Raw genomic sequence first — 27,873 nt, 5'->3', positions numbered from 1 at the left:
TAATTAAATCAGTAAAATGTATTTTAAGGATAATATATTTTTTAACTGATTTCATTCAACATTTATCATTCCCGCATAAGGGGAGGGCGAGTTTGAGATCTTTGTTGAAGTAGTACGCAGAAAAAACTGTCTTAAAAATTATATTTTATTTACGTAGAATGTTCACAGACATTATTAGGCATACATTGAAAGGGTTTTCTGGAGAGTTTTCATTTTATTTTAGCGAAAAAATTTATATTTAAAATTAACTCCAATATACCAAAACCATGATGAATCAAAATCGTAGTATGAAGTCGATGAGTGTTTAGCCGCCATCCTTACCTACTGGATAACTGGTTAGTGATATATGGTCTATATGTTATACTGTTTTTCTATAACGATAGACTTTTCGAATCATGTTCAAAGTAACTGTATTTCATACTAGAAGCAGGAACTGATGGAAGTGAAATGATTTTAGTTTTAGTTTTAACGGGATTGTAACCAACTCACCAAAAACATGCAAACCCTATTGATGAAATGTCAATATATTAAATGCTATTTTTGTATAAGTAAATTTTGCAAAATTAGCTTATGTAAAAACAGCATGTTTTTCTTTTTAAAAAATCATTTATTATGTGTGCAAAGTATGTTATATCCGATATTTCTCGTGACTTAGAATAACGTTTTATTTAATATATTCCACATCATTGACCAATCATCACGGATACATGTTTCATTAGTTAATCTACCAGAGTATTGAGTAAGAACTAAATTGAAGTGCAAAAATTAGAAGATTCTCACGCTGAAAAAATACATGGAGGATAACGCGTGTATTAGGTAAGAAAATTCATTTATATATGAAACGTGATCGCATTGAATTGTTAATATTATCTAACGTATTTCATATATTTTTATGAAACATAATTTGCGCTGTTTAAATATAATAAATATACTCGAATATATAACACGCTATCGACTGATTTTGGAAAGATAATCGTCTTTACACGTTTTACAAAAAAAAACAAAATATTTAATAGGCTACTGTAAATACATACATCATTTACACATTTTTAGTTGTGGGATATTCATAAATAATGTACGTTTTTAAATATGTTTTAGGTGGCTCAACCGAGATCTAGCATCTGTAGTTTTTTTACGAAAAAAGATGTTTGTCTGAACATTTCTCTAATATTTCATCTCAGTTTATCTATAATACAAATATATTAATCCAGCGACTGATAAATAAGTATTAAAAAAATGTTCATAATTATCAGGTCAAAATAGAAATATCTAACATTTAAATGTACTAAATATTTTAGGCACTTCTTAAAAATATGTGTGAGCTGATTCTGAATGAATCTCATTTATGTCCCATTGGAGAAAGCTATAAAGCTAAAAAGCTATATATTTCATAAATTCTCAACTTATGGCACCAATATCAACCAGAATTCAACATGTATAAAAATATCATTTTATATTTTAAAGGAATTCAACAGCAGTGGATATAATATGTGTACATCATTCAAAAAAAAATTCAAGATAAATTTTCAATAAGAGCAGAATGATGAACGTTACACAAGTGTACAAAGCAATTTAAACCTGGCAAATACCGGGTTGTAGACCCTGAAATGCCCAAACTTTAATCCTCTTTCGTGTAATATCTTCTTAGTTGAAACACTTATAATTTTCATAACAAAAATGATTTATTGATATTTTATCCTTAGAGTGAATATTTCAGACTCTCTTAGAATAAATAACAGCAAAATAATACTAATTTAATATTCCTTAACGTTCTATACTATTTTTTTGTCAAATAATATGGATTTTTTTAAATACGTAAAATAGTAATAAATAATAATTTTTTGGATAATTTATATAACGCTATTTTTGTAAAATACTACCTCAAAGGCACTATACGAAAATATCAAGTTACTGTACAATATTAGGGAATTATTACAACTCAATAATAAACCTATATTATAAAATATTAATGGATGAATTGTTTCATTAAAAAGATATGTGAATTTCACTTTTTGAAATTCAACATTAAAAATATACTTGCATTTTTAAAGCAATGATCTGTGACAAAAGTAAATGAATAATCCGCTTTCTTAGTAATATAATCCGTGATCCGTAACGGGCCTGAAAATTTACGCAACAAACTGTTTCTAACCGACTGTAATATATTATATTATTCTGCACAATTTTAATTATTTATAATAATAATAAAAATAATAATTTTGGATAGTTTATAAAGCGCTATTTTCGTAAAATACTTCCTCAAGGGCGCTTCGCTGAGAATGAATTAGGGAAATGAAGATACTGGAAATGATTTAGCAAACAAATGTGTTTTTATTTCTTTTCTAAAGATCATCTCACTCTCACTATTTCTAACTACTAGTGGAAGAGCATTCCACGCCATCGGCCCGCAATAGCAGAGGTACGCACACCAAATTATTAATATTATTGTATGAAAGTAACGCTTGGATTTGGCAAATGAAGAATGAGAATAGTCTAAATGCAGTCGAATTGCAATCTTTCTAATGTGCGGCAAAACGATATGTGATAGATGTTCGAATAGAGAAATAAGAAATAATTGCAAGGCTATGATAAGCATTATCGATAAAAATAAGGAAACCTGTATTGAGATGAGATACGACTGAATGAAGAAAAAACTGTTAAAACAATTTACGAGATAAAGTTGGAAATAGAAGCAGGAGTAGACCAAAGAAAATTTGACAAGATAAAGTATTTCAAATACTTGAAAGTGGTCAGGTCAGGAGTCGGAATTATCGAAGGGTATCATCATTTTTATTCCACACTATTTTCAAAAACGGTGTTTAAAAATGATAAAGAATGCATCAAATCACGTATCACAATAGATTATTAGAAAAAGTGGTATTTACCAAGTAAAAAGAAATTAAAAATGGATAGATTACCACAATGTGACTGACGAATCAATTAATGAAAATGAGAACATTTACAACATTTTGAGTGTGTCCAAATACTTGTTCGCAAATCTGGATTATCTCCAATTATAGGAGTTAACGCAAGTTGATGCTCACATACCTACTAATAAAAAGAGTTTCTGCTCAATAAAAAGCTTCTTTGAATCTCACCAATAGATGTCTCTAGTGAAGTTCTAGTGATTCAAGAACAATGTTTCAAAAATTGGTTCATGTATATAGAACTTCCAAGAATTTGAGTAGTGCGGTTGTCAATAATGGGTAGAATTGGTGAATGTTATACCCTATGTAATGCCCAGATTTCCATATTCTTCTTCATCTTTGATGAGATGTCAAAAAATAATTTGAAAAATAACAACAATTATGTCCTCAAAATCCTAAGAAGTCTTCCAATAAATTATTGCAAATCTATTTTCATTATATTCTCAATATTATTAATATTTAAAGCATTTACTTTGTGGTTAGTCATTTTTACTTATTTATTTTTTTACAAAAATGTTAATAAAATTAGTATATAACCACTCACCGAGATTTTTACGTCTACCGGTTTCGAGACGTACCCGTCTCTTCGTCAGGACAATCACTAACACAGCATGCAAACAATACTACCCTTCACCACCATAGCACCATTTACACACTCAAAACTACACAAATTGTCTAACACATGCGATTTTTGGTCGACCCGAAGACCAACATGCACTATAGTTTTCAATACAGACATGCGTTACGAGCCGAGGTTAAACGTATATTAGAAACGTATATTAAACTATTTTCATTCTTTATTTGGTAAGACTTGCCTCGATGACCACATTTAGACAGAGCTTTTGTAAAAGGCCGACGCAATAATTTTTTAAGCAGAATGGATTTGAGGAATGTAAATACTTACTTTTACAATGGGCGCGTATTTGGAAAATCAATATTTGTCCAGAATTATTACAATTAGATTGTTTAATTGAGCAGAAATATTTCGGTGAAGTAAGATTCGTACTATTTTATATATAAAATTGGCAAAGCGTCACCGTGGTGAATTGAAAATTATGACTGCTGATATTGACTGATTGTCAATGAAACATGATTCATGCACCTACATCTTGTATGATACAATATATATGTTATTTGAATATTTACCTTGATAAAGTACTTTATAATATCAATAAAAAAAAGGATTAAGCAATATTTTTTTTTTAAATATAAGACAGTACGATGTTCTATTTTTGTCATTATTAAGGGGTAACTCGTAATCTGGATGGTTCAGTATGCGATCACCTGCGCGAGAGGCCGATCGTGTCTCTACGCACGATTTAAAAAAAATTGTATCAGAGTTTGATTTTTTTAAATAAATATAATAATAACAATAATAAAACACTTATCCGCACCCCGATGGTGCATAGGGCACTGCTTCATATGAACACAGTGTTATCTTGATCATTTACACACGAAGGAAAGGTGATCAGCCCTCCGCTTCAGGTACCAGTCCAGGGTAATATTGAATAAATATTACAATGAAAAAATCACTTATATTTATTTGACCCCCCTGGGAATCGAACCCGGAACCTCCAGAACGGTAGCCGAGCGTGCTGACCATTACACTACAGAGGCGGACAAAATAAATATTGAAAGAAAAAAAAAAACCTTAGGTACCCTTCAATAACTCTTTTCTTTTCAAAACCATATATTTATTTCGAAGAAAAACTTATTTATCAAATCAAAAACGACATTTTATGCAAAAAATTAAATTAATTCAAAAGTCACCTGAGTTTAAAGAAAAATAAGTTGCAATTTATCGTATATTGGGCCTTAAAAGGAATTTTCCCAACAAATATATTTTTTTAAATGGTGGCAAAACTTTATTATGGTTTCATGTTTAGTCTGTATAAGAACATGAGAAAAAAAACATTTTACTTCCATACATGCCTACGTTCAAATATTTACATCTGAATAGTACACATATTTATTTATTTGGACATAATTTAGTTTATCGTGTTAATTCCAAGGTTTACAAGTTTTCAATTAAAATGTATAGAAATATTCTGTAATTGAGCTAGTGAATTTAACATTCACATAGTGTAAATAACTATATCAAATTACTCCATATAAAATCAAGTCATTATTTATGATGACTTATAATATGCAATGTACATGAATATTATAAGTCATAGATATAAAGTTTTTTTAAGCTACTTCCTACCTTCATTATAACTTAGAAATAATATATTATCTTTCTAGACTGTTAAATTCAATAAGTGTATTAATTTACATTTTATAAAGTTGATTAAAGTAAGTTTAAGTTTATAAAATCAGGTATCACCCAAAATTGGGTGCTTTGCCAATAATTTTTTTTTTTAAATTTATAAAATTTGAATACTTACAGGTGATGCAGTAGCTTGATGGTCATGCGTGAGTAGAAGCAAGTACACTGCAAAAATCAGCTTCGATCGAAGCTTCATTTTGTCAGTAAGCCTGAAAAAAATACAAATGTTTTTAGATCCATATAATACTAATTGTATCCAGCCACGCATTTCTGTGCTTTAGTCTGATTAATTAATATGATTAATTAATCAGACTAAAGCACAGATTAATTTATTTAATATGATCAATTAATTTAATATGATTAATTTAACAATGCTTGTTGGTATTCAATATTTTAGCGGCTCTCAAGAAACATGCTGTTCACCATGAATAATAATAATAATAATAATCAATTTGGATTGTATATATAGCGCTATTTTCGTAAAATACTACCTCAAGGGTGCTTTATGAGCCATGTATGTTTAGTATTGAGTGTGTTGCTGTTACGTTCAATAGATGGCGCTGGCATTGCGGTCGAAAAGCGGTTAAAGAAACAGGTTTTTACCTGTAAATAACTTTAGAAGAATAAACATTTTCAAACAATAAATTCGTAAATCAAAATTTTATTTTCTGAATAAAAGCCAATCAATGGTTAATACTCTTCTTAAATGGAATTTCATCGTTATGACAGTCACTCAAAAAAAAAAGGTTTATAATAATAAAATTTCTTTAGACCCTAATGTATATTAAGTAGAATATAGTTTCCCTTTTTTTTGCATTTTAGAATTTTAGACAGTATACCTTTATTTATTTATTTAAAAAAAACTGGATTTAAAATGTCGAACAAAAACTAAAATAAATACAATAATGTCTTCATTTAGTTCAAAAGTTTCTAATGAGAGCGGTACTGCTCCCTATTGGGTGGTAGACAGATCTTCTAGGGGGTACTAGAGGCCTATGGTGACAGAACAGAGAGCTGGGGAATGAATTTTTTTTATTCCTCCCCCTTCGAGATATGAGAGGACATTCTGACAATTTCCTTCTCACCGTCCACGAGAAATTTTGGCAGAAGGATTTGGACAAAAACTGCTAATAATCTGGAATTTAGATAATAAGTTTTTTTGTGCGCTCTTATTTAAAAAAAAAACATATCATTATGTTTTACTGGAATATATTTATGAACACACCTCACGAACAACGTTATAACTATCTAGCATGGATAAACATTCTAACATTATATAATAGAGTAAGGCTAAATTTTCTTTTAAATTTTCTATGGCAACAGTCCTTTCAAATAATGTTTTATTGCAGATTTAGCAACAGTTGAAATAATTTATTAGCCGTAGTTCGCAGAAGGCGTAAAGTTTACAGAACCGAAACGTGACAAGGGCTAGATCGTGACCGCTAAATTAAAGATTCGATATTAGTGACAAAACTATAATTATTATCCCACCCAACTACTGAAATAACGCGATATGTGTTATTTAAGTAAATGTTTTTACTAGACATGTACTTATACGCAATTAAGATACTGATAGTAACAAACTAAAAAATAATCGAACCCGTTATTGTTTAAATGAAAACAATCTCATCATTATTTATAACATCTCTTAGTTTACGCTAGAAAAATTAAAAAAGCTTTTTGGGTAAAAGTCATTAAGTGTTTAACGTTTTAGCCGATCAGAGTTAATGAGGCAAGAACATTATTTTTGCAAACAAATGTCGTTTTTTAGACCCTACTTCATTAGTTACATACTATTGTTATATACATACTTGCATGCTTATTCGAATTTCTATTCCAAGGTATTTTCTTTATTTTTAAAAGAATAACCCGCAAAACCTCTTCTGTTAGAGGCTTGTCTACCGGTAGGATAAGTGACGATAGGTATCACAAATACCCAGACCATATAAAATGAATCTTTCTTGAATTTATTTTGCAATTGACGGGAATCGATCCCACGACGCCTGTTTCGCATATATAAACATCCTCCCACCAATAACATATATAATGGACCCATCTGTGAAAAAACCTATGACATGCAATATCAAGGAGGTATATTGGATGCAAATATTGAACCAAATGTATCCTTAGATACCAGTATCCTTATATACCATAACACTAGTATCCAAATGTATCCTTAGATATAAAGAATATTCTTAATTGTGAGGTCTGTCACACTCACATCAAATAAAGGTAGGTCAATCATCTCCAAAATTTAATAACACGTATAGCCAAATCCTTAAAACAAGCTAAACGATTGATTTGAGACAAAAATCAATTCTTTCGATTGCATGCTGGCTCTGTCACGATAGTCAGCTTGTAGTCAGATAGTAAGCTGTGAAGCTGTCACTCTCTTTATGTGTTGCGTGATGTCTGTTAATGTTCGATGTATTGAGAAAATAAAATATTTTTTTAGCACAGAATTGGTACGGAATAAAAAAAATCATAAATAAAAAATAAGAATATATATTATTTCGAGAAATAAAAATACTTTGTGTTCTGATCCACTCTGCAATGATATTTGATTATTTATATATATTTATATTTTTAGATTTTGATATTTAGATCAGAACACAAAGTATTTTTATTTCTCGAAATAATATATCGATATGATCCACAAAGTTAATGCTTTCAATATTCAAAACAATAAGAATATATTTTCAATCTCTTAAACAAAATAATTATTAGGGTCTGAATCAATTTTTTACGATATACTCGTATGCATGCCATTACCTTCTATTTTGACACAAAACATAAACTCTAATAAAATTAATGTAATGTTACCTTGAATAACCCGATAAGAAACAAAAATAAAATATCATTTATCTAACGGATAAGTAACCAACTCTTGAATTGTTTTTGAAAAATAACGGACCGCCATTAAAAGAAGATTACATTGGCTCAATTTTCATGCCTTTAACAAGATAGCAAGTATTCATAAATTACATGAAATTATAATAACTTTTTAGTAAACCCACCCACAAGTAGGAAGATGCTTCAAAACTTATAAAGTTGAAGCCTAAAAAGGGCCATGATAAGTGGTGTTGCATAAGCCGTAACTAGATGTTAGAGTCACTTGGACGTCAGGTAATTTTTTAAAAATACTTCAATTTTCGTGCAAAGCGATGGTAACTTACTATTTTTTTAAAAAATCATGTTTTTAAATAGATGAGGGTAGGATACAGAGATGAGTATTTGGTAAAAGGTTTTTCTTCAGGGTAAAAAGTTAACAGTTTCATAGAATACGTCCACAAAAAGTTTTTGAAAAACAGTTTTATTTCAGTGAAGTCAAAAATAAATAAGATGTATTTAACCGCGATACAAAAATATCGAATATAATTGGTATGTACCTACCTGAATGTACCTGATAATAATTTGGATATTGACAAATAATTAATATTTCATTGTAACTGTCGCACCTCTTTGGGAGGGCTTTCCGCTTAGTTAAAATATAATTTAGTTAAGTATAGTTATCGCAATGATTTTTTGAATCATTGGTCAGTGAATAATGAATAATGAAACTACATAATACCACATTATCAGTGGAGGGGGTCGATAATACAAGTAGGTATCAGTAATTCAGGAATTGGTCGCTTGCTAAACAAGAATAAAGTACTCATGGAGTTGGCAGCGATTCTAAAATATTTCGTTTTTACGGTCATGATAATATAATATTATAAAATTTACCATGGATTTCAAATTAAAGTAAAAAAACTGACAGAGATCATTTATGATGTGACAAAACAAAACAAAATAATCACTCAACATATTTTATCAATGATATTTTTAGTTGGACAATTTTCCATAAATTACTATCAAACAAGGTCAATAATTGGACGAGATATGGAAAAGAATAACATACATTATAGGTACGTAGGTATGTTGGTTAATAATATTATTAATCTCACATTTCATTATTCTTCATATTATTTATTGATTCGGCATTAACGTTGTGGAATGACATGATTATTTTAATAAAAATTAAACACTTGAATAATCCACTTAATTGAGTTTTATTTTTATTCACGACTAGTTTCGAAAACGACAGTTGTTTCATCTTCTGGTACAAATTAAAACTAATTGTTTTAATTTGTCCCAGAAGATGAAAACAATTGTCGTTTTCGAAACTAGTCGTAAATAAAAATAAAACACAATTAAGTGGATTATTCAAGTGTTTAATTTTTATTAAAATAATTATTATACTTCAATCCTAAATCCATACCCCGTCGTCTTAAGCGCACAGGATCAATGTGGTGTTACCTTGATTTCAGTTCAATAGGGACAAGCCGATAAGTCCAACACTATAGGAGTAGAATATTTGATAGGATTTAGATAATGGAAGTGAACAAATCCAGAAAAAAGGAAAATGAAGAAAGCAGCAATTGCTATAGCACTCGAAGTTTGCATACTTGCAGACGTACAAGTTTGTATACATTGGATAATGTAAAAAAGAAGGAAAATTTTCAGTAATTTGCCTTGATAATTTGAAATTGGACATAAATTCATTAGATTTATAATTTAGTAGACGTTTTATTGCTAAAATTGTCATTTATCGATAAATCCTCCCCTCGTTAGTATGAAGTACTCCTGTAAACTGATGTATGATATGTTATTTTTTCCGCTTACCATTTGGTTAATTTAAATAATTGCATTTATTATCGCGTGACCCACAGTTGAAGGACTAACGTGTTCGGCACTAACCACAGTCCGTTGGTTTTAACTTACGTGCAAGTTGCTTTCACATTTTGATACAATTTCAAATTTGATATCGCGAGTTCGTGTGGCACGGTGAAGTGTTTACTTTAGGTGAACTGCGTGACACTCATTATTTAAATCGGTAGCGGGATACAAAGGAACACATCAGTATTGATCACTCATTTCCCAACTTGGCATTGCATTATTGTCCATCTGAGACTAGCCCCTGGCAATGGCGGTTTGGCCAAATGAGCAGACATTGAAGTAATTATCGTCGTTTCAAAATTTGCGGTATTTCGTGATTTTATTACAAATATCCGCATTCGTTAACGGATAATACCCATGTTTGACAACTTGCATAGAAACCTCGAGAAAAATATGCTGAAGAAATGGTTTAAAAATAAATTATGCAAATTGCTGAGAGGTACTTATTTTAAGTGGTGTACATACTTCATTTTTGCGGATAATATTGAATTTTATAAATAATCACTTTTCAAAGTATTAAACAAACTACATCATGTGATCGCATTGTGAAAAATACAATTATTTCAACATAATCATGAGTTCAATACGGATTGTAGTCCCAGAAAAGTTTCTTAGATTTCGAGACACAGGACCGTATATCGACCTCCATTCTACTTCAACTTGATTCCAATTTATAAACACAAAATGGTTTTTCAAAAATGTTGTAAGATTTTTTGTACAAGGAATTAAAAATCAATTGAAGTATATGTATACAACTTTCCGAAATTAAAGTAATGTAGTTTTAACACGGTTAAAAAATTAAATGTTACACAGCGTATAAAGTGATCACTGAAACCATTCAATGATTGATCCTAAACCCTGTAAATACTCTGACTCCAACTTTCCCATCGTACTAGACTTCTACATTTATATTAATGTATCAATTTAAAAATCTTATCATATTGCCATGTATCGCGGGATTACAATTTTTCGCAAGAAAAATAACAATGTGACATTGTTTGCAAAATTCAATCAGTTTTACAAAAAATAAAGTATATTAGGTATCCATTCAAAATGTGAACCCTTTGCTTCGAAAAGAAGAATGCTAATATGTTGGTATCCAATATAACATTTAATAGAAAAAGAGTAATGAATTCCTAAACTGTTAAAAAATACTAGAAAATGTTTCTTACCATTTTAATATACCAAAGATAATATTTAATATATATGATAATATAAATAAAACCCTTATCCGCACCTGAATGGTGCATAGGGCACTGTGTCGTATAAACGCAGTGTTATCTTGATCGTTTTTACACATGAAGGAAAGGTGATCAGCCCTCCGCTTCAGGTCCATGGTAATATTGAATAAATATTTCAGTGTAAAAATCACTTATATTTATTTTACCACCCTTGGGAATCGAACCCGGGACCTCCAGAACGGTAGCCGAGCGTGCTGAGCATTACACTACGGAGGCGGACAAAATATACTTATAGTAAAAATATACTTATAGTAAAAAATATTCCAAACATTTAAAATAACCCTGTCCTTACATAGCACAGTCTCTCGCACGCTCAATGCTCAGTCAAGTAGGAAGCGATTATGATTGTTCCTTTATGACATTATTGTATACAATTATTAGTTCGATATTTGCCCACTTACTAGTAGATACTATATCTCTGTGTAAGTTGTAAATGTTGAAATGCTGTTTTACCGATTCGTTCATAGGTCATAATAAAACTCAACGGTAAATTTGTCGCAGTACCTAATTCTTGATTGAGTATTGAAGGTTACAAGTTGTACTGAAAGCCATGGACTATTTAACGCATTTTTAAATTTGGCAACACCTGAGGAGTAATCATTCGAATAGAAAACATTAAGTTCTAGTCTACCACTATCTCCTTCTTCTTTAGACTTACCTACCAAGCCTAAGCTGTCTTTGAAACGGAAATTTAAACATAATCTTAGAAAGAAGTGATACGCAGTGGTTTTTGTTTGTAAAATTGGCCATTAGAGAGAAGGAAAATTGGAAACATCGTGCTAAAAAAATAGGCAGATAAATCTACTAAGATGTCCTGGTTAATACATTTATGTCGTATACTGTGAAGGTTTGATCTCTTTTTTTGTCGTCATGATCGCCTCTCTGAAGACTTCAGTGTGTGTAATTCTTAGAGTACTCTAACGTAAAATTACACTTATTTTGTGTATTTCAAATTAATTTTGCCTAATTAAAAATAACTAAGTTTACAATACATATCTTAGTATAACTAATACTTCACTTATAATTCAAATTTGCAAGATTTTTATATGATATGTTATCGTTTCGTTTAGCCAATGTTTTACCTATTAATGTCCGCCTCCGTAGTGTAATGGTCAGCACGCTCGGCTACCGTTCTGGAGGTCCCGGGTTCGATTCCCAAGGGGGGTAAAATAAACATAAGTGATTTTTTCACTGTCATATTTATTCAAGATTACCCTGGACTGGTACCTGAAGCGGAGGGCTGATCACCTTTCCTTCATGTGTAAACAATCAAGATAACACTGCGTTTTTATGACGCAGTGCCCTATGCACCGTTGGGGTGCGGATAAGAGTTTTATTATTATTTATTATTATTTACCTATTACTTCTTAGCTTGCGACTCAGTGTTAGCAGAGTTGACTTCTGACTTAATTATATAATATGTATGAAAGTATATAATATGTATGAAAAGGGCAAATCGAAAAGGGGAAAGTATGGGAGAATAAAAAAGGGATTAGAAGACCTCAAAAAAGATAGTCCGACGACTTTGCCACCGTGGGAGGTAAAAACTGTCTGCAAGCAGCAACCGACTGAAAAAATGGAAGGGTACGGAAGAGGCCGATATCTAGCAGTTAAGGACAGAAATTATTATGAAAAAGGGATTGGAAAAAGCAACATATTTATTTAAATCCTGCCTAATTCTTTTAGTTATTTATAGTTATAGATTATATGAGTTATAGTTTTGCCAAAGTGTGTGTAATTCGAAAAAAAAAACATAAGGCGCAAATTTTGATAGATTATATTAGTTATAGTTTTGCCAAAGTGTGTGTGATTCGAAGAAAAAAAACATAAGGCGCAAATTTTGATAGATTATATTAGTTATAGTTTTGCCAAAGTGTGTGTGATTCGAAGAAAAAAAACATAAGGTGCAAATTTTTATTTCAAATATAATATATATATATATATATATATATATATATATATATATATATATATATATATATATATATATATATATATATATATATATATATATATATATATATATATATAGAAAGGTGCTTCTCACGAACGATTCCTTGGATTTTTTTATTTGAAAAATGAAGGTCAATATAAAATTTAAATTCCAGTTAGCCTACGTGTGACAGCAAATTAAAATAATATTATGGGTAAGATCACTATGTATAATTAACATAATTATGCATTGTGATAATTAACATATTCAGATTAGTAGGTGTTAAGTATATTTTTAAATCATATGAAGCAGAAATTTTGTACGCAAAATTATATTTTCATATGTTAATGCTTAATGATTAAGAACTTGATTACTTGTTATGCCTAAACGTTTTTTTTTACATAACTTGAATATTTTTAATGAATTGTAAAGGAAAAAAGTCAATCATATTTTAAAAAAATAGGTTAATAAATGGCTTTTTTATTCACAATAAATTGTGATTTATTATTTTATTTTTCGAAACTGGTCGAAATAGAAGTCGTTAATAAAATGAAATGAAAAATTTTATTTTCAGACGTTTCTTAGTACGTAAAATGACTGGATAGAATCTTAACGTACATTTCACGAAAGTTTCTGCCTGTAAATGTCCAGACTGTAATATTCTTTATACAATAAAACTCAAACTTTATTTTTAAATACTTTTATTTTTGGTACTTTTTTCTAACCAGTTTCGACAAGCACCTTGTCCATCTTCAGGAATGAATATACGTATACCCGTATACGGATATACTCTAGTACGTATCCATCCCTGGAAATGACAGCGAGTTTGTCGAAACCGATTGAAAAAAGTACCAATAATAAAAGTGGTTAAAAGCAAAGTTTATGAAATATGCCAGATCGCAAAAAATATTCAATAAATTCCATATCCTTCATCATTTATGTTGAGGTATCAATAAAAAATCTTTATGTATGACATCCATCATTATTGTTGGGTAATATATCCAAAATTGAACAAGATTATTGGATCGAATTCTACTTTTATTTACATATATATGATGATATGTGACGCGTTTCGTCTTATTAAGACATTATCAAACAACAACAAGAAGTTACAATAAATACATCATTGTGTCATTCATCATTCAATGAGTCAAATGTAAATTAAACAATTCACATAAATATATAATAATGAATATAAAAACGTTAATTATCCCTTTTAAAATGATTAAAGAAAACACTTCGTTTTTTACCACTTGAGTTTTATTATAGACTACATGTTTCAGAAGTTAAACTTCCATCATTCAGGTCTGTATAATAACTATTATACAGACTTTTAACTATTTCAGTAAATAGTCTGTAAAAAACTCAAGTGGTAAAAACGAAGTGTTTTCTTTAATCATTGTAACATGTCTTACCACAAAGTTAATGCCGAAACAATAAATAAAATATCATTTTTAAACATTCAAATAAATCCATCCATCAGAATAAATATATGGTTTTGAAATGAAAAAAGTTATTGAAAGGCCAGGAGTTAAATTTTTTTTCTATGTATGTATGTATATATTTAAAAAAAGACAAATTCTAATACATATATTCTTTAAAAATGCACGATGTCCACACGTGCGGCTTCTTAGATGTACTCGCAAACAACCGAAAACTCCCCCGTAACAATCAATTGTCAACTATTGGTTTATTTATTATTATTGGTTTCTTTTATAGTACATATTTATCTCGAATCATCAGTGATGCTGCGTGTCTACGAGTTTTTATGTCGCTAACTTGCGTGACGAATTTCTCGCTTGTATATCTCTTAACACTCGCATTGTTGGAACTGCGAACCGTTTAACAAACTGAAAAGCCATTTGTGTGATTGTTAAAACATAATACGAATATCGTTGAAATAAATCGCTATACCTCGGCGTTTTAGATTTGTGTGTATAAATTACAAGAAACGATGCATTTGTTCGTAATTACAAGTGATTACTCTACGTTTTCGATGTGCCATCCCATGGATATGTATGTAAATATATGTAATTGTTATAAAAGTTTATAAAATATTATTTAATTACCTAAATCTTTGTCGTGAAAAATGCTTCAAAAATTACTGGCGTTAAAATGCTTTATTATGTATTTCGCGGTTATTAACTTTATGGTAAAATAAAACGTTGAAATAATTAATTATGCATAATTAAACATCTTTATATTTTACTTTTCATGATACAATTAACAAAAATACGTTACTTATAAACTCCAAACTCAAGTAAAATATTCATATAAACAGTTAATATTTTCATATTATTTTTTAACACCAATTCTATCCATTATGTAATATTCTACCCATTACAATAATGGGTAGAATTTGTGAATGTTACACGTGTGTAAAGTGATCATTTAAACCAGTCTATGACAGTCATCAGCCTCGTACATGCCCAGACTTCCATATACTTCTTCATCTTTGATAAATGTCAAAAAATAATGTGAAAATAACTCCTGTAATTGGAGATAATCCAAGTATTTGGATACACTCAAAATGTTGTATACATTGGTTACAATTGAAAAGTAATAATTTCGTTTAAAATGAAAGAGCAGTATGTTAGAATGCTTACATCTCATTTACACTCCATTATCTAGGAATATGTTTGTATGACATGCGTTCTGCTAGCATGAAAAACTGGTGTTATTCTTTTAAGGCTCGCTATACGATAAACCGCAACATACTCGTATGTATATTCTAAAAAAATGTAATTCAAAAATATATCTTCTAATAATAACTGTGGGCGGAGACAAGTCTAGTCTTTCTGAATTGGATGTTTGCGAGTTCAGCCTTAAAAACAGATATTATTCATTGATTGAAATGTCAATGTAATATTGAAGGATGAAATTATAATATTTGTAGCGTTATATTTATCATTTATTCATACGTCATAGTATTTCAGTTTCATATGTTGAGTGAAATCATATGAAACCAAACCAAATTAAATTTGTTCTGCAAGGAAAATACGATTTTATTACGTAATAAAATAAATTAAAAGTCTTATATTACCAATGAATGTAACTTAATATGTAATTAGCCGGATAAAGTACATTTTAGGAAATGCATGCACTGATTAATTGAATTACGTCACCGAAATTTGTTTTACGACACAAGATTCGTCTTTGAGTTTAAATTAATGGTATTTTAAATTATATGCAATTGTACTCTACTTACATAATTTATTTGATAGTTTATGTGCATACAAAGCTCATGCAAATTTTTTGCTATGCATTTTGATTTACTTCAGTTGTTTTAGCACACATGTCTTTCGAATAACATGATGTAAACCAGCATCTCTCGAAATAATATTATTTACTTTTTTAAAAATATTTGTAGTATTAACTTTGCGGTCAATTATTTTTTACAAAATATTAATGATTTTTAAAGTTTAACTGACTACATATATTATTCTTAGTATTAGAATAATGTGCGCATAAATGTAATATAAAAATTTGTACTTTTATCTTTTTTATATGAATTACAAACGCTTAGAGTAAAACCATAAAATATTGTTAAATTTTTTCGCACACTTTGGTCTAATAGGAATTATTTCAATACAGTATTTGTCACATGAAGACGTCCATTCGTATGTTTCGTATGAATATATAATAAAAACTCACTTATATTTTTAATGTATCTCCAGGAAATCAGGGATGTAACCTCTAACGTAAACTCAATCGTGATAACCGTTTTGAAATATAGGCAAACAATAAATACTCAAACACAAAATGTACTTTTGACTATTTCCATTAAATGACATAAAACACTCACATTTCATGTAGCATGTTGGTGAATTTTTGATCAATATTATTTAAATTACTGGTGTCTAATATCTATATTTTTATTACAAAATCATCCTAAAAATCAATAAAAAACAAACTAGTATAAGAAAAAAAATACATATGACAAGTTATTGCAAGTTGTGGTATGGATGAAAAAAATAGGGCTGGAACTGGGACTCCATTGTGTACTGCCATTTAAGCGTACTTCTCGATTATAAATCATAATAAAAATCAAATTGATGTATTTTTCAGATGTGGCATGAATTTGTGCATTACCACATACACATGATGTATAATTTCATATATACAATACATGAATACACCCACATTGTATTAGTCTGAATACATATTTCATAAGTCTTTTGGTGTAACACTAATACTTTCTGCAAAATAACTACTGGCATATAATACGTAAAAAAATTACAACACTAATCAATGAACCGACCAGTGTTTACTTGTGTTGTTAGTTCTGTACCAGGTATACCAAAAACCTGTTGCCAATTTCCAAACCCTAATTATTTCACACTAACATGTGTACTAACCATTTATTTTCTACCGAGCCGCTTAAATAAACAACTAAAAAGTACATTATCCAATTTTTGCAGAGTTTAGCGATTAGTATTGCCCACCCTAATATAAACTACCAATTCATATAAAATCTACACTGCACGTGAATAAGTGAATAAGTCAAAATAATATTTTTATTGACTTTGCGTTTATTTTGTAAAACTCCATATTTATACTTTAAATATTTAAATCAAACACTGATTTGAGTCGACTAAAATATAAATTTTATTTTTAAAATAAAAACAACGAAAAATTGTCATAATTGTTTCGCCTTCTTAGAGAACTTTTTTCAATGTGACCTAACAAGGCGAAACAATTGTCAAAGAAATTTTGTTTTTATGTTTTAAAAATAAAATAAACATTTTATTTTACTCAAATCAGTGTGAGATTTTAACTTTCTCACTTTAATTTTAACTCTCTAGTAATCGAATCTAAGGACTCCAACACGGTAGCCTAACGCGCTAACCACTACACTATAGAGGCGGACTTTTTTTAACGATTAATATTTTCTTAACAATTTTGTTTAAAAATGATTATTTTTACAATTTGGTACTTGGCTCTTTTATGCGACTATGTATTTAATTATTTAATTACTATATACACCAATATTCTATTAAAAGGAGAAACGTGAAACTCAATGCTTGAGTTGGTCAACGTTTCATTACAAACACTTACAATTTTATAGTCAGTAGTAAATTTAAGATTACTTTCTTCTGCAATTTTCTCAGTCATTGCCTTTTCATTCACTCTTATCACACTCTCTGATTCTTTTTTTAGTACGGAAAATTATAATCGATATTTTTGGCATATTCTTCGGTAGAGACATAATTAATATTTGTAAATGTATTTAACTTAATCAATATTTAATAATATTTTATTAAATATTTTATAATACTAATAATATATACTATCTCTTTGGGAAATATAAAGGATTTTTTTGACAAATGGCAATGAATTTTGTAAATGTTATTTGATTTTCATGCTTTTGTAATATTTTTAGTATTTCTATGTTAACAATTTTTTTTTTGAGTTTTTAACGAAATTTCATTACAATTATATAAACTTCGAAATGCTTAATGGATGCTCTTTATAACTGATGGTCAAAAACAAGTAGAAGTATACTTCTACTACTACTGACCCTTGTCCGCACCCAATGATGCATAAGACACCCCGTCAAATAGATTTTGCGTCAATGTTAGTAGGATCGTTTATAATATCAAGGCAAGGTGATCAGCCCTGCGCTTCAGGTACCAACTAGTCCATGGTAAAATAAAATAAATAATGGAGTGAAAAACAGTTGTATTTTTTTTACCCCCCCACGAATCGAACCTACGACCCTCAGCATGGTAGCCAAATTTGCTTAATATTTCACTATAGAGGAGGATGTAGAAGTAAAAATAAATTAATAAAATAATCAATTGTCTACAATTCGATAAATTTGACTTTATTACAGTAAATTAAATTCAGATTTTCTGATTACACAATGTTTGATTTTAAGTGTGATTGGTTCTCCTTTTGAGCGCTTTTTCCGATTAAAATTGTTAAAAAAAAGTGTTATATTTTAGTTAATATACCTAAAATAAAATTTTGGGCAATTAAACTTTAACTTGTTTTTTATGTATTTTACGTTTATTACAATTTTAATTAAACGAATCACTTTTGGTATATCTAATTCGATTGCATTTTCATGGTGCACATTGGTAATTCCAGGCACCCATTGACGCAAATAAGGTTACAACATGTTTTGCGAAATATGATCATAATTGTTATATGGCCGACTACAAGCATGGTAAAAGTTGTCATACCAAAAAGTATATATTAAAAACGACCGATAAAGTAGATTTTAAATATTGATATAAATTGCTATTTTATCTTAAAACAAGATTTGTTTCAGTTAATCAGTTTGAAATTTCAGTTTCAGGAGCATTATGCCTTTCAACAAACATATTATTACTACATATTATTACTATTAATACACCATTGCAGTGTAATGTTTTGATATATTTAGCTGTAAACCATAACTATTATAGATGTATATTATCCACTGACACTTCGTGATGGAATTGCATTTTTAATTTATTATTAGATTAAAACTAATATTTTTAGCTTTTCCACTTTTTTATTTGACCAGCGACCGGGTTTCGTCGTTACCGACATCATCAGACTGGTGATGATGTCGGTAATGTCCGTCTGATGATGTCGGTAAGTCTGATGATGTCGGTAACGACGAAACCCGGTCGCTGGTCAAATAAAAAAGTGGAAAAGCTAAAAATATTGGTTTTAATCTAATAATAAATCATAACTATTATATTTTGTATTTTAAAAGCATTGTTAACTTTGTGGTATGGTAATAAAACACCCTTCTAATCATTCATCGTTCACTTTGGTATAAAAGTGGTATTACACAAGAAAACGATGAATGATAAAGAGAGTGTTCTAAAACTATTAGTTTGAATCTGCTCGTATTACAAGGGTGCATTATTTAAACTTACATGAAAACTCGCATCGTGAAACTACGGTTGGAAAATCCAGCAGCACAGATGTTCAATGGCACAAAACTTCATTCAACAATGTTAACTTGTATTTCACGTACATTTACAATATTTACGAAACATTTTATTTTCTGTTATTACTCTTTCGCCAGTGCAATGACAAAAGTTTTACATTTTCCCGCAATAATCTCGATTTTCACGGTCAATCAACTCGTCTAAATCTGCACTGATGGCTTCAGCCAATGCGGGCCGACATTTCGGACGTATAAAATGAAATTCAGCGTGTTTTGATGATTTTATTATGCATGTTGTGTAGAAAACGTAAGTGAATTCACTCGGCGATTAGAGGTAACGGTGCGCGCGGTCGGCAGTCGCGATCGGAAAATAAACGAGTGGAAAAATTGGCAAAGCGCGTCCAAGCGAAACTGGTGTCGACGAGAGAACTCGACAGATCTCTCCGCCTTCGGAGCCAGCTGTCAAAAAGAGACTGTCCGACATGCCCCTAGAACGCAAGCGCGGGCCGGCCGCCACTCGACCACCTCCAGATAACAGAGTTCGGTGCAGACGGCTCTGCCCTGGCGAAGGCACTAGAAGCAGCACTAACATATAAAGCACCTGAGATGTGACACAGTGTTAACTTGCCCGCTGAAAACGCAAAGAACATATCGCTCACTCCTTTCAAGAACGTCATAAATCAAAAAACTTGATTTTTCAGGAGAACGTTTTTAAAGTTTAAAAATATGATACAATGTATTAAAAATAAATATCAAGCCACTTATTGAACTTTTTACTGTGGAACAGATCTTTTTAGGTAAAACCTGAAGATTTTTTTCTCCATTTAAAAAATATTTATTATTTTTTTTTTTAATTAAACAAAACCCTTTGACGATTTTTAATTTATGAGGTTCTTGAAAGGAGTGAGCGATATATGGAGGTCCTCACCAAAACGTTACATTTCCATTATAAATGATTTTAAGTAATCAGGAATCCTAGCTTGTGAAATTGTTACATTTTGGTGCGATTTAATGATTTCATATCGGTTTAACACAGGATTGTCATAAATTTAATTAAGATTTCTTTAGAATACAGAAAATAGAACAGATTTGCATTTAAAGGATTTTCTGTGCAATATTAGAAATGTAACTTTTTGTGAGGACCTCCACATATCATTTAGCCAGATATTCAGAACGGAAACAGAAGGGAAGAATAAATACCGCCATGAACTTAAACCCAAAAGTAAAATGAAATACCAAGACTTCCGTATTCTTTTATTTTAATTTATAAAGTTTTACTTCGTAAATACCACTAAATAGTATTTACTAAGTAGAATATTCATTAAAAATGGATTGATTTTACTACAAAGCGACTGCCGAATCAATTAATGAAAAATTCTTTATGTTTCAGTTTTACTTGGTATTCGCTTTGATCAGGTTAGTATACGCCTGAAAATCAGGTTTTTAGGCAATTCCCAGTATGTATAAATAATCAGGGATTCGGATCTTGTTTGCATCCAAAATGGATCTCTGCTAAATAAACGCTTTCTCAGTGGATTATTCAAGTATTTAATTTAATTAAAATAAACGATTTCTCAATCCAACATAGATGTCTCTTGTGAACTCATACTGTACGTCATGAGATTGATCATATATGTATGACTTGTATATTGACCAAAATTCGAGTAGTGTGGTTGTCAATCATGGGAAGTGTAGTGAATGTTAAACGTGTGTAACGAGTTCACTTAACAGGTCGTAAGCCCTGTAAACACCCAGACTTCAATATTATTATATTTCAAAAATGTAAAATGAAATTCCTAGTTCTATAAACTCTTCCTAGTTCTCAAACCAACACTCTCCTTATCATTCATCGTTCGCTTGTGTAATACCACTTAAAAACTTAACTTCTGGACTACTTATTTTGGAATATGCATTCAATCATCAGGTAAATTTTAGACTATAGTTGACTTGACACAGTCTTCACTTGACTTGATGATGGAATGGTTATTCCGAAATCAGTAGTCATGAATTAGTATTATTAAGTGGTATTACACAAAGTGAATGATGAATGATAAGAACCGTGTTATATTACCATACCACGCAGTTAACAATGTTTTTTTAATATTATACAAAATAAAGTCTCCTGACGATCACGAAAATCAAAAAATCACTCCCAAAAAAATTAATAATTTATATTTTGAAAACACATTTTGTTCATAATTTTCATCCCTCTGATTCCAGTATCTAAAATAAGATTTTATTAGACTTAAGTTTTGAACTGACATTTCTTGGTGGAACTGCATTTTATAGAATAAACCAATCTGATGATGTCAGTTACAACGAAACCCGATTGCTGGTCAAACAAAATTCATGTGAAAAAAATTGCATAGTTGTTATTTTATTCTACAATATACGATTTAATATTTTTTTCATTATTCAGTACTTTATTTCATGTATCGGGTAATATAATGGTAGGTTACCTGCAAATAACTAACTAACCATCACGCCGCTTTCCGCAGGGGTAGGCAGAGAGAATAAAAAGCCACAGCACTCTGTCTTTTCAAACATTATTCGCCTCTTCCACGTTCATGCATCTCCTCATACATACCCGCCGATTGTTACGACTCCTAACCTGACCACTTTCAAGTATTTGGCATACCTGATCTGCCATATTTTTCTCGGTCTTCCTCCGGTCCTTTTTCCAATTACATTCGCCTCATATATTTGTTTTACCGTTTTTTCCTCACTCATTCGTTCTACATGTCCGAACCATGCAAACAAACCTGCAAATAAAGTATATATAAATATTATCCAAAAGTTCAATTCACTTTTATCCAGTTTTGTTTTTACGTTCATCAAACTGACAAGTCATCATTTTAAATTCAGTCCTACTTCTTGTGATTAAAATTAGGTAACGCATTTAAAGATAAAATTTCAAAATACTTTTACTATTGCACATTCACAAGACGGTCATACATTTCGCTTTGTATTCTAGGTGTTTCCCAAATAAAATTATGGTTCGTTGCGATACAAATGTACTACTAAATGTATACTAAATTGCGTTAAAGTACTAAAGTGTCTAAAACTTTATAGGAAGTTTAAAATAAAGTTAAATTTTAATTATAAAATGGAAAATAACAAAGTTAATGCTTCAAATATAAATTATATGTCAAATACTAGTCAAAAAACACTTAGGTGAATTTAAATGTTTTCGTTAATTGATTCGGCAGTACTTTGTGGTAAAATCTATCCATTTTTAATTAATAAAATTTTTAATTAATGCTTTACTTAGTAAATACCACTATTTCTTAAAATCTACTGTGACACGTGTTTTGATGCATTCCGCATCATTTTCAAACACCGCATGGTGTTTGAATTGAGTTGCGAAAATTAAAGAATATGTGAATCAAAATTGTATCCCGATTTTACTGTCAAGTTACATTCAAAAGCTTTCATTGTTCCTGTCACTGTCAATCTAAGTAAATACAAGTTTGTAAAACTTTTGAGTGAGGAAAGAACGGTTAAACAAATTCATGAGGCGAATGTAGTTGGAAAAAGAAACAGAGGAAGACCGAGGAAAACCTGGCAGCATCAGGTATGCCAAATACTTGAAAGTGGCCGGGTCAGGAGTCGTAACAATCGTCGGTTATGTATGAGGAGATGCATGAATGTAAAAGAGGCGAAGAATGTTTGCAAAGACAGAGTGGTGTGGCGTTCGATTCTCTCTGCCTACCCCTGCGGGGAAGCGGCGCGCCGCGGCGTGATGGTGAGTTAGTTAGCTAGTTAGTTTGTAAAACCACCACCAAATTTTCTAGAAGTGTCCAGTGAAAGGAACTAGTAGTTAGTTTGTTCAGCTAGATCCTATTCTGACCCAACGTTGGCCGGTACGCAGACGTCTCCACAACCCCGACCAGCACGGCAGACAGACACGAGACAGTGTAAAGACTTTTGCGAAAATTTTTCAATCATCGCATTTCCCACTCAACCATTATTCATCGACACTCTATTACGGATCATAAGCCTACTGTGAAAATTGTCTTCCAAACGACTTCGCCGTCAATTTGGATTTGCTGACTATGGCGCCCAGTGTTGCCATATATACAGATTTATCTGTATTGATACATGTTTTAGGCTGCCGTTACAGATGACAGATTTTACTCTTAGGTAGTACTTTTAGTTTTATACAGATTTTTGGAATTGGACATAGTATATGATAAAACAGAAGAATGAAAAAATGTATAGATTCGAGCATGATTAACATTTGATAATAAGTACTAAAACGTTGGAAGGATTATTACTATCAAAATAACTACATTGATTTATGCTACAAACTGAAAATAAAAAAGGATTTCTAAAATTAATAAAAATGTGAATTAAAATAAATTTTATATTTCGGGTTATTGATTCTATACAGATTTTATACAGATTTCTAGATTGTTTGATTCATATTTTTTGGTTTGGCATATCGCTCACTCCTTTTAAGAACATCATAAATAAAAAAACTTGATTTTTCAGGAGAACATTTTTAAAGATAAAAAATATAACACAATGTATTAAAAATAAATATCAAGCAACTTATTGACCTTTTTACTGTGCAACAGATCTTTTTAGGTAAAACCTGAAGGTTTTTTCTCCATTTGAAAAATATTAAGTATATTTAAAAAAATACTTGAACAATACCTTTTCTCCAAAATGCAAAAACAACATTTTCTGCCCTGTAGCGGATAGATATTAAGTTAAAAATATGCCTCTTTTGCTGGGATATAGTACATTTTCTGGACATTCCGAAAACATGCACAACTGAAAATGTACGATTTTTGATATATGACGTTCTTTAAAGGCAACACTGATGGTGCCCTCTTAATTTGGCGCCCAGCGCAATCGCTTTGCCCAAGGGCCGCCCCTGGGTCGATATACAACATACCTATAACGCGGATAAATTCATATTAATTGGTATTTCTCTTAACTCGTTTATATCGCCTACTCTCCATACCTATAGCGGTTTAGTTATACATAGTTTACTTTCACTTATTAAGTGAAACGAAATTGTCAATAACACACTTGCGTTTATTAAATAACAATACGCCGCCGTCATAAAAACAAAAAAGATTGTTATCTTTGACTATTTCCGATATTCAAGTCGGTCAAAGATTTAACGTGTTCAAAATCGTTGCAAAATTTGAGGTTTGGCGACTCGCGCTGTAATGTTTAATATATCGCTCACTCCTTTCAAGAACGTGACAAACCAAAAAACTTGATTTTTCAGGAGAACGTTTTAAAAGTTTAAAAAGATAATTCAATGTATTACAAATAAATATCAAGCCACTTATTGAACTTTTTATGTACTATGCAACAGATCTTCTTAAGTAAAACCTGAAGGTATATTTAAAAATACCTTTTCTTCAAAATGCAAAAACAACACTTTCTGCCCTGTAGCGGGTAAATATTAACAAATATTAACGAAAGTAGTACTAAGTTCTTTGTACTAATTAATAGTAAGGTTCACATTTCGCTCACTCCTTTCAAGAACATCATAAATAAAAAAACATGATTTTCCAGGAGAACGTTTTTAAAGTTTAAAAATAAAATATAATGTGTTACAAATAAATATCAAGCCACTCATTGAACTTTTTACTGCGCAACAGATCTTTTTAGGTAAAACCTGAAGGTTTTTTCTCCATTTGAGAAATTTAATATTTAGTATATTTAAAAAAAAAAATAACAATACATTTTCTTCAAAATGCAAAAACAACACTTTATGCCCTGTAGCGGGTAAATATTAAGTTTAAAATATGCCTCTTTTGCTGCGATATATCATAGTACATTTTCTGGGCATTCCGAAAACAAGCACAACTGAAAATTGACGAATTTTGATTTATGACGTTCTTGAAAGGAGTGAGCGATAAATGTATTTATATATGAGTATTGCAAAATCTATTGTTGAACCGGAATTAGAATAAATGATTGGACAGACAGTGTTAATAATTACTAATACCAATCTACTCTATAATCTATTGTAAAATGTATTATAGGTAGATAAAGGACAATGCGAATGACCGCAAGAAATATTAGTAAATCATGTACAGAGCGCTCTTATTTTTTCAAGCTTTTTATCATTTTGGCTATCTGTTAAGGCTAAGATCTCGAGCTTGTCTCAAGCGTTTAAATCAGAATGGGCTCAGCCGCGGTCAGGGCTGCACGTGCGTCCGCGCCCGATTTTTTTTTTTAAATAAGTGGATATTTTTTTGTTTTTAGAAAATAATTTCATAGCTTTTTTTAACTTCTTCATTTCAATAACTTTTCATTTCAAAACCATATAATTATTTCGAAAAAAAAACTTATTTTTTTAATACACCTATGAATATTTTCTTCATGGGTTACAATCTGTGTGCTGATTGGTTTGTTTCTTTCATGGTCAGTCTCCACCCGGCACTATCCTCTGTTTGTCTCTTCAACTCGGCGCATCCGCTACAACGCATCTTGGAGATAGTTTGGTCCATATAGGTTAGGCGGGGACGTCCTCTGTAGTTTGTGCCTTCGCACATGGCTTCCGCAATCGTATGAAGCAGGCCTTGGTGTCTTTTATTATGGCCTATCCATTTGGTTCGCTGTTGTGTTACTTTAGTTAGTAAGCATCTAAACCTGCTTAATACATCGTTATTCTTTACACGTTCCGCCCAACGAATCCCCAACATGCGCCTTTGGCACCGTATCTCAAATGCCTCTAGGTGCCCCCTTCTGCCTGCCCGATAGTCCACATTTCTCTTCCATACAACAGTATACTCCAGACTAACTAACGCTTTTCTTATTTTTTAACTTATTTTATTAGATTCAAAACTTGCCAATAAATAAATAATTGGTACAATAAATTTTCTTAAAATGAACTTTATTAATATTTTATGAGAAACATTATTTCGGTTTTAGAATAATTCGGGTGATGAAGTCTTATGAAATAAAGATGAAACCCGAGGATTCATTGTGTATGGTTACATATATATTTTTTTAAGACCTTTGATAAAATGTAAATTGTTAAAAAGGAAACATTCTGTATATTTCGAGAAAATAGCGCTGTCCAAGGTGCTTGGCTATCCGCTCATTTTAAGTCAACTAAAAATCAGGGGCGTATTGTATGGTCTCGGTGAGAGACACAGGTGCAACAACACAGGGCGTCGCGCTGAGGATGCCTCGCACTAGAAGCTGGAGTTCAAATCTACAGATTTTTTAATTGCAATTCCACCCTTCACCTACTTTAATGTCATGGAAGAATATTCCAAAATTATCTGTTATTGTTATTCCCCGTGATTGGCGCCTCAAAAAAGACGCTAGATTATTTCGGTTATAATTAATATTATATTTGTATTAAGGCCTTACTCGCTATAGTAGAATTCATTAAACGTTCGACTGCGCTTCAAGAGTCAGTTGTCATCTTACGCTTGATTTTTTTAGATTCGATTTTGTTTGTTAGAATATACATAGTTTTAAAATATTTTTATATTTTATTTTGACTCCTTACCTTAATAACTCTTTTCTTTTCAAACCCATATATTTATTTAGAAGAAAAACTTATTTTTTTCAATACGAAAACTTTTTTTAAGAAAGAAAAAATCGCTTACTACAAATGTTACCTAGGTTTTAAAGAATTAAGATGCGGGCTTTTGATTACAGGGCTAAATATGACACAAAAAGTATGTAGGTGATGCCCTATGTAATTCCGGAGGAAAAGCAAAATTTCGGCAATTTTTCTTAAGATTATCAAAAAATAAGAATTTTGAAAAGAATAATGGTCGCGTCCGTCGAGAAGCTGTTTTTTGTTTGATTATCAGCTTCGCAAAAAATTGCAGCAGGCATCGCTTTCCCTAGAAACGGCCCTGTTAACTATGACCTTATTACATTTATACATACTTATATACCATATA

The 27,873-nt window shown here is 30.6% G+C and overlaps 1 protein-coding gene across 3 annotated transcripts in view; it reads right to left on the bottom strand.

The window, feature by feature from the left end:
- Positions 1 to 20,514, bottom strand: part of LOC148303387 (uncharacterized) — a 112,838-nt gene extending 92,324 nt beyond the window's left edge. For 2 of the 3 annotated variants that reach the window (XM_088270020.1, XM_088270023.1), the window contains exons 1-2: positions 19,965 to 20,514; positions 5,315 to 5,405 (exon numbers count right to left, since the gene is read on the bottom strand). In XM_088270020.1, coding sequence (XP_088126146.1) covers positions 5,315 to 5,405; positions 19,965 to 19,978 — 105 coding nt within the window. In that variant the 5' untranslated portion in view covers positions 19,979 to 20,514. The remainder of the gene's footprint in view (positions 1 to 5,314; positions 5,406 to 19,964) is intronic. The other variant, XM_088270022.1, reaches the window with a different exon arrangement.
- Positions 20,515 to 27,873: the final 7,359 nt, after the last annotated feature.

Source organism: Brachycentrus maculatus, unplaced genomic scaffold (assembly GCF_059751285.1).
Source record: "Brachycentrus maculatus isolate JH-2025_06_01 unplaced genomic scaffold, ASM5975128v1 h1tg000370l, whole genome shotgun sequence".
Classification (NCBI taxonomy): domain Eukaryota; kingdom Metazoa; phylum Arthropoda; class Insecta; order Trichoptera; family Brachycentridae; genus Brachycentrus; species Brachycentrus maculatus.
Note: the sequence above shows the minus strand (reverse complement) of the source record. Positions and strands in the feature narration are given on the sequence as shown.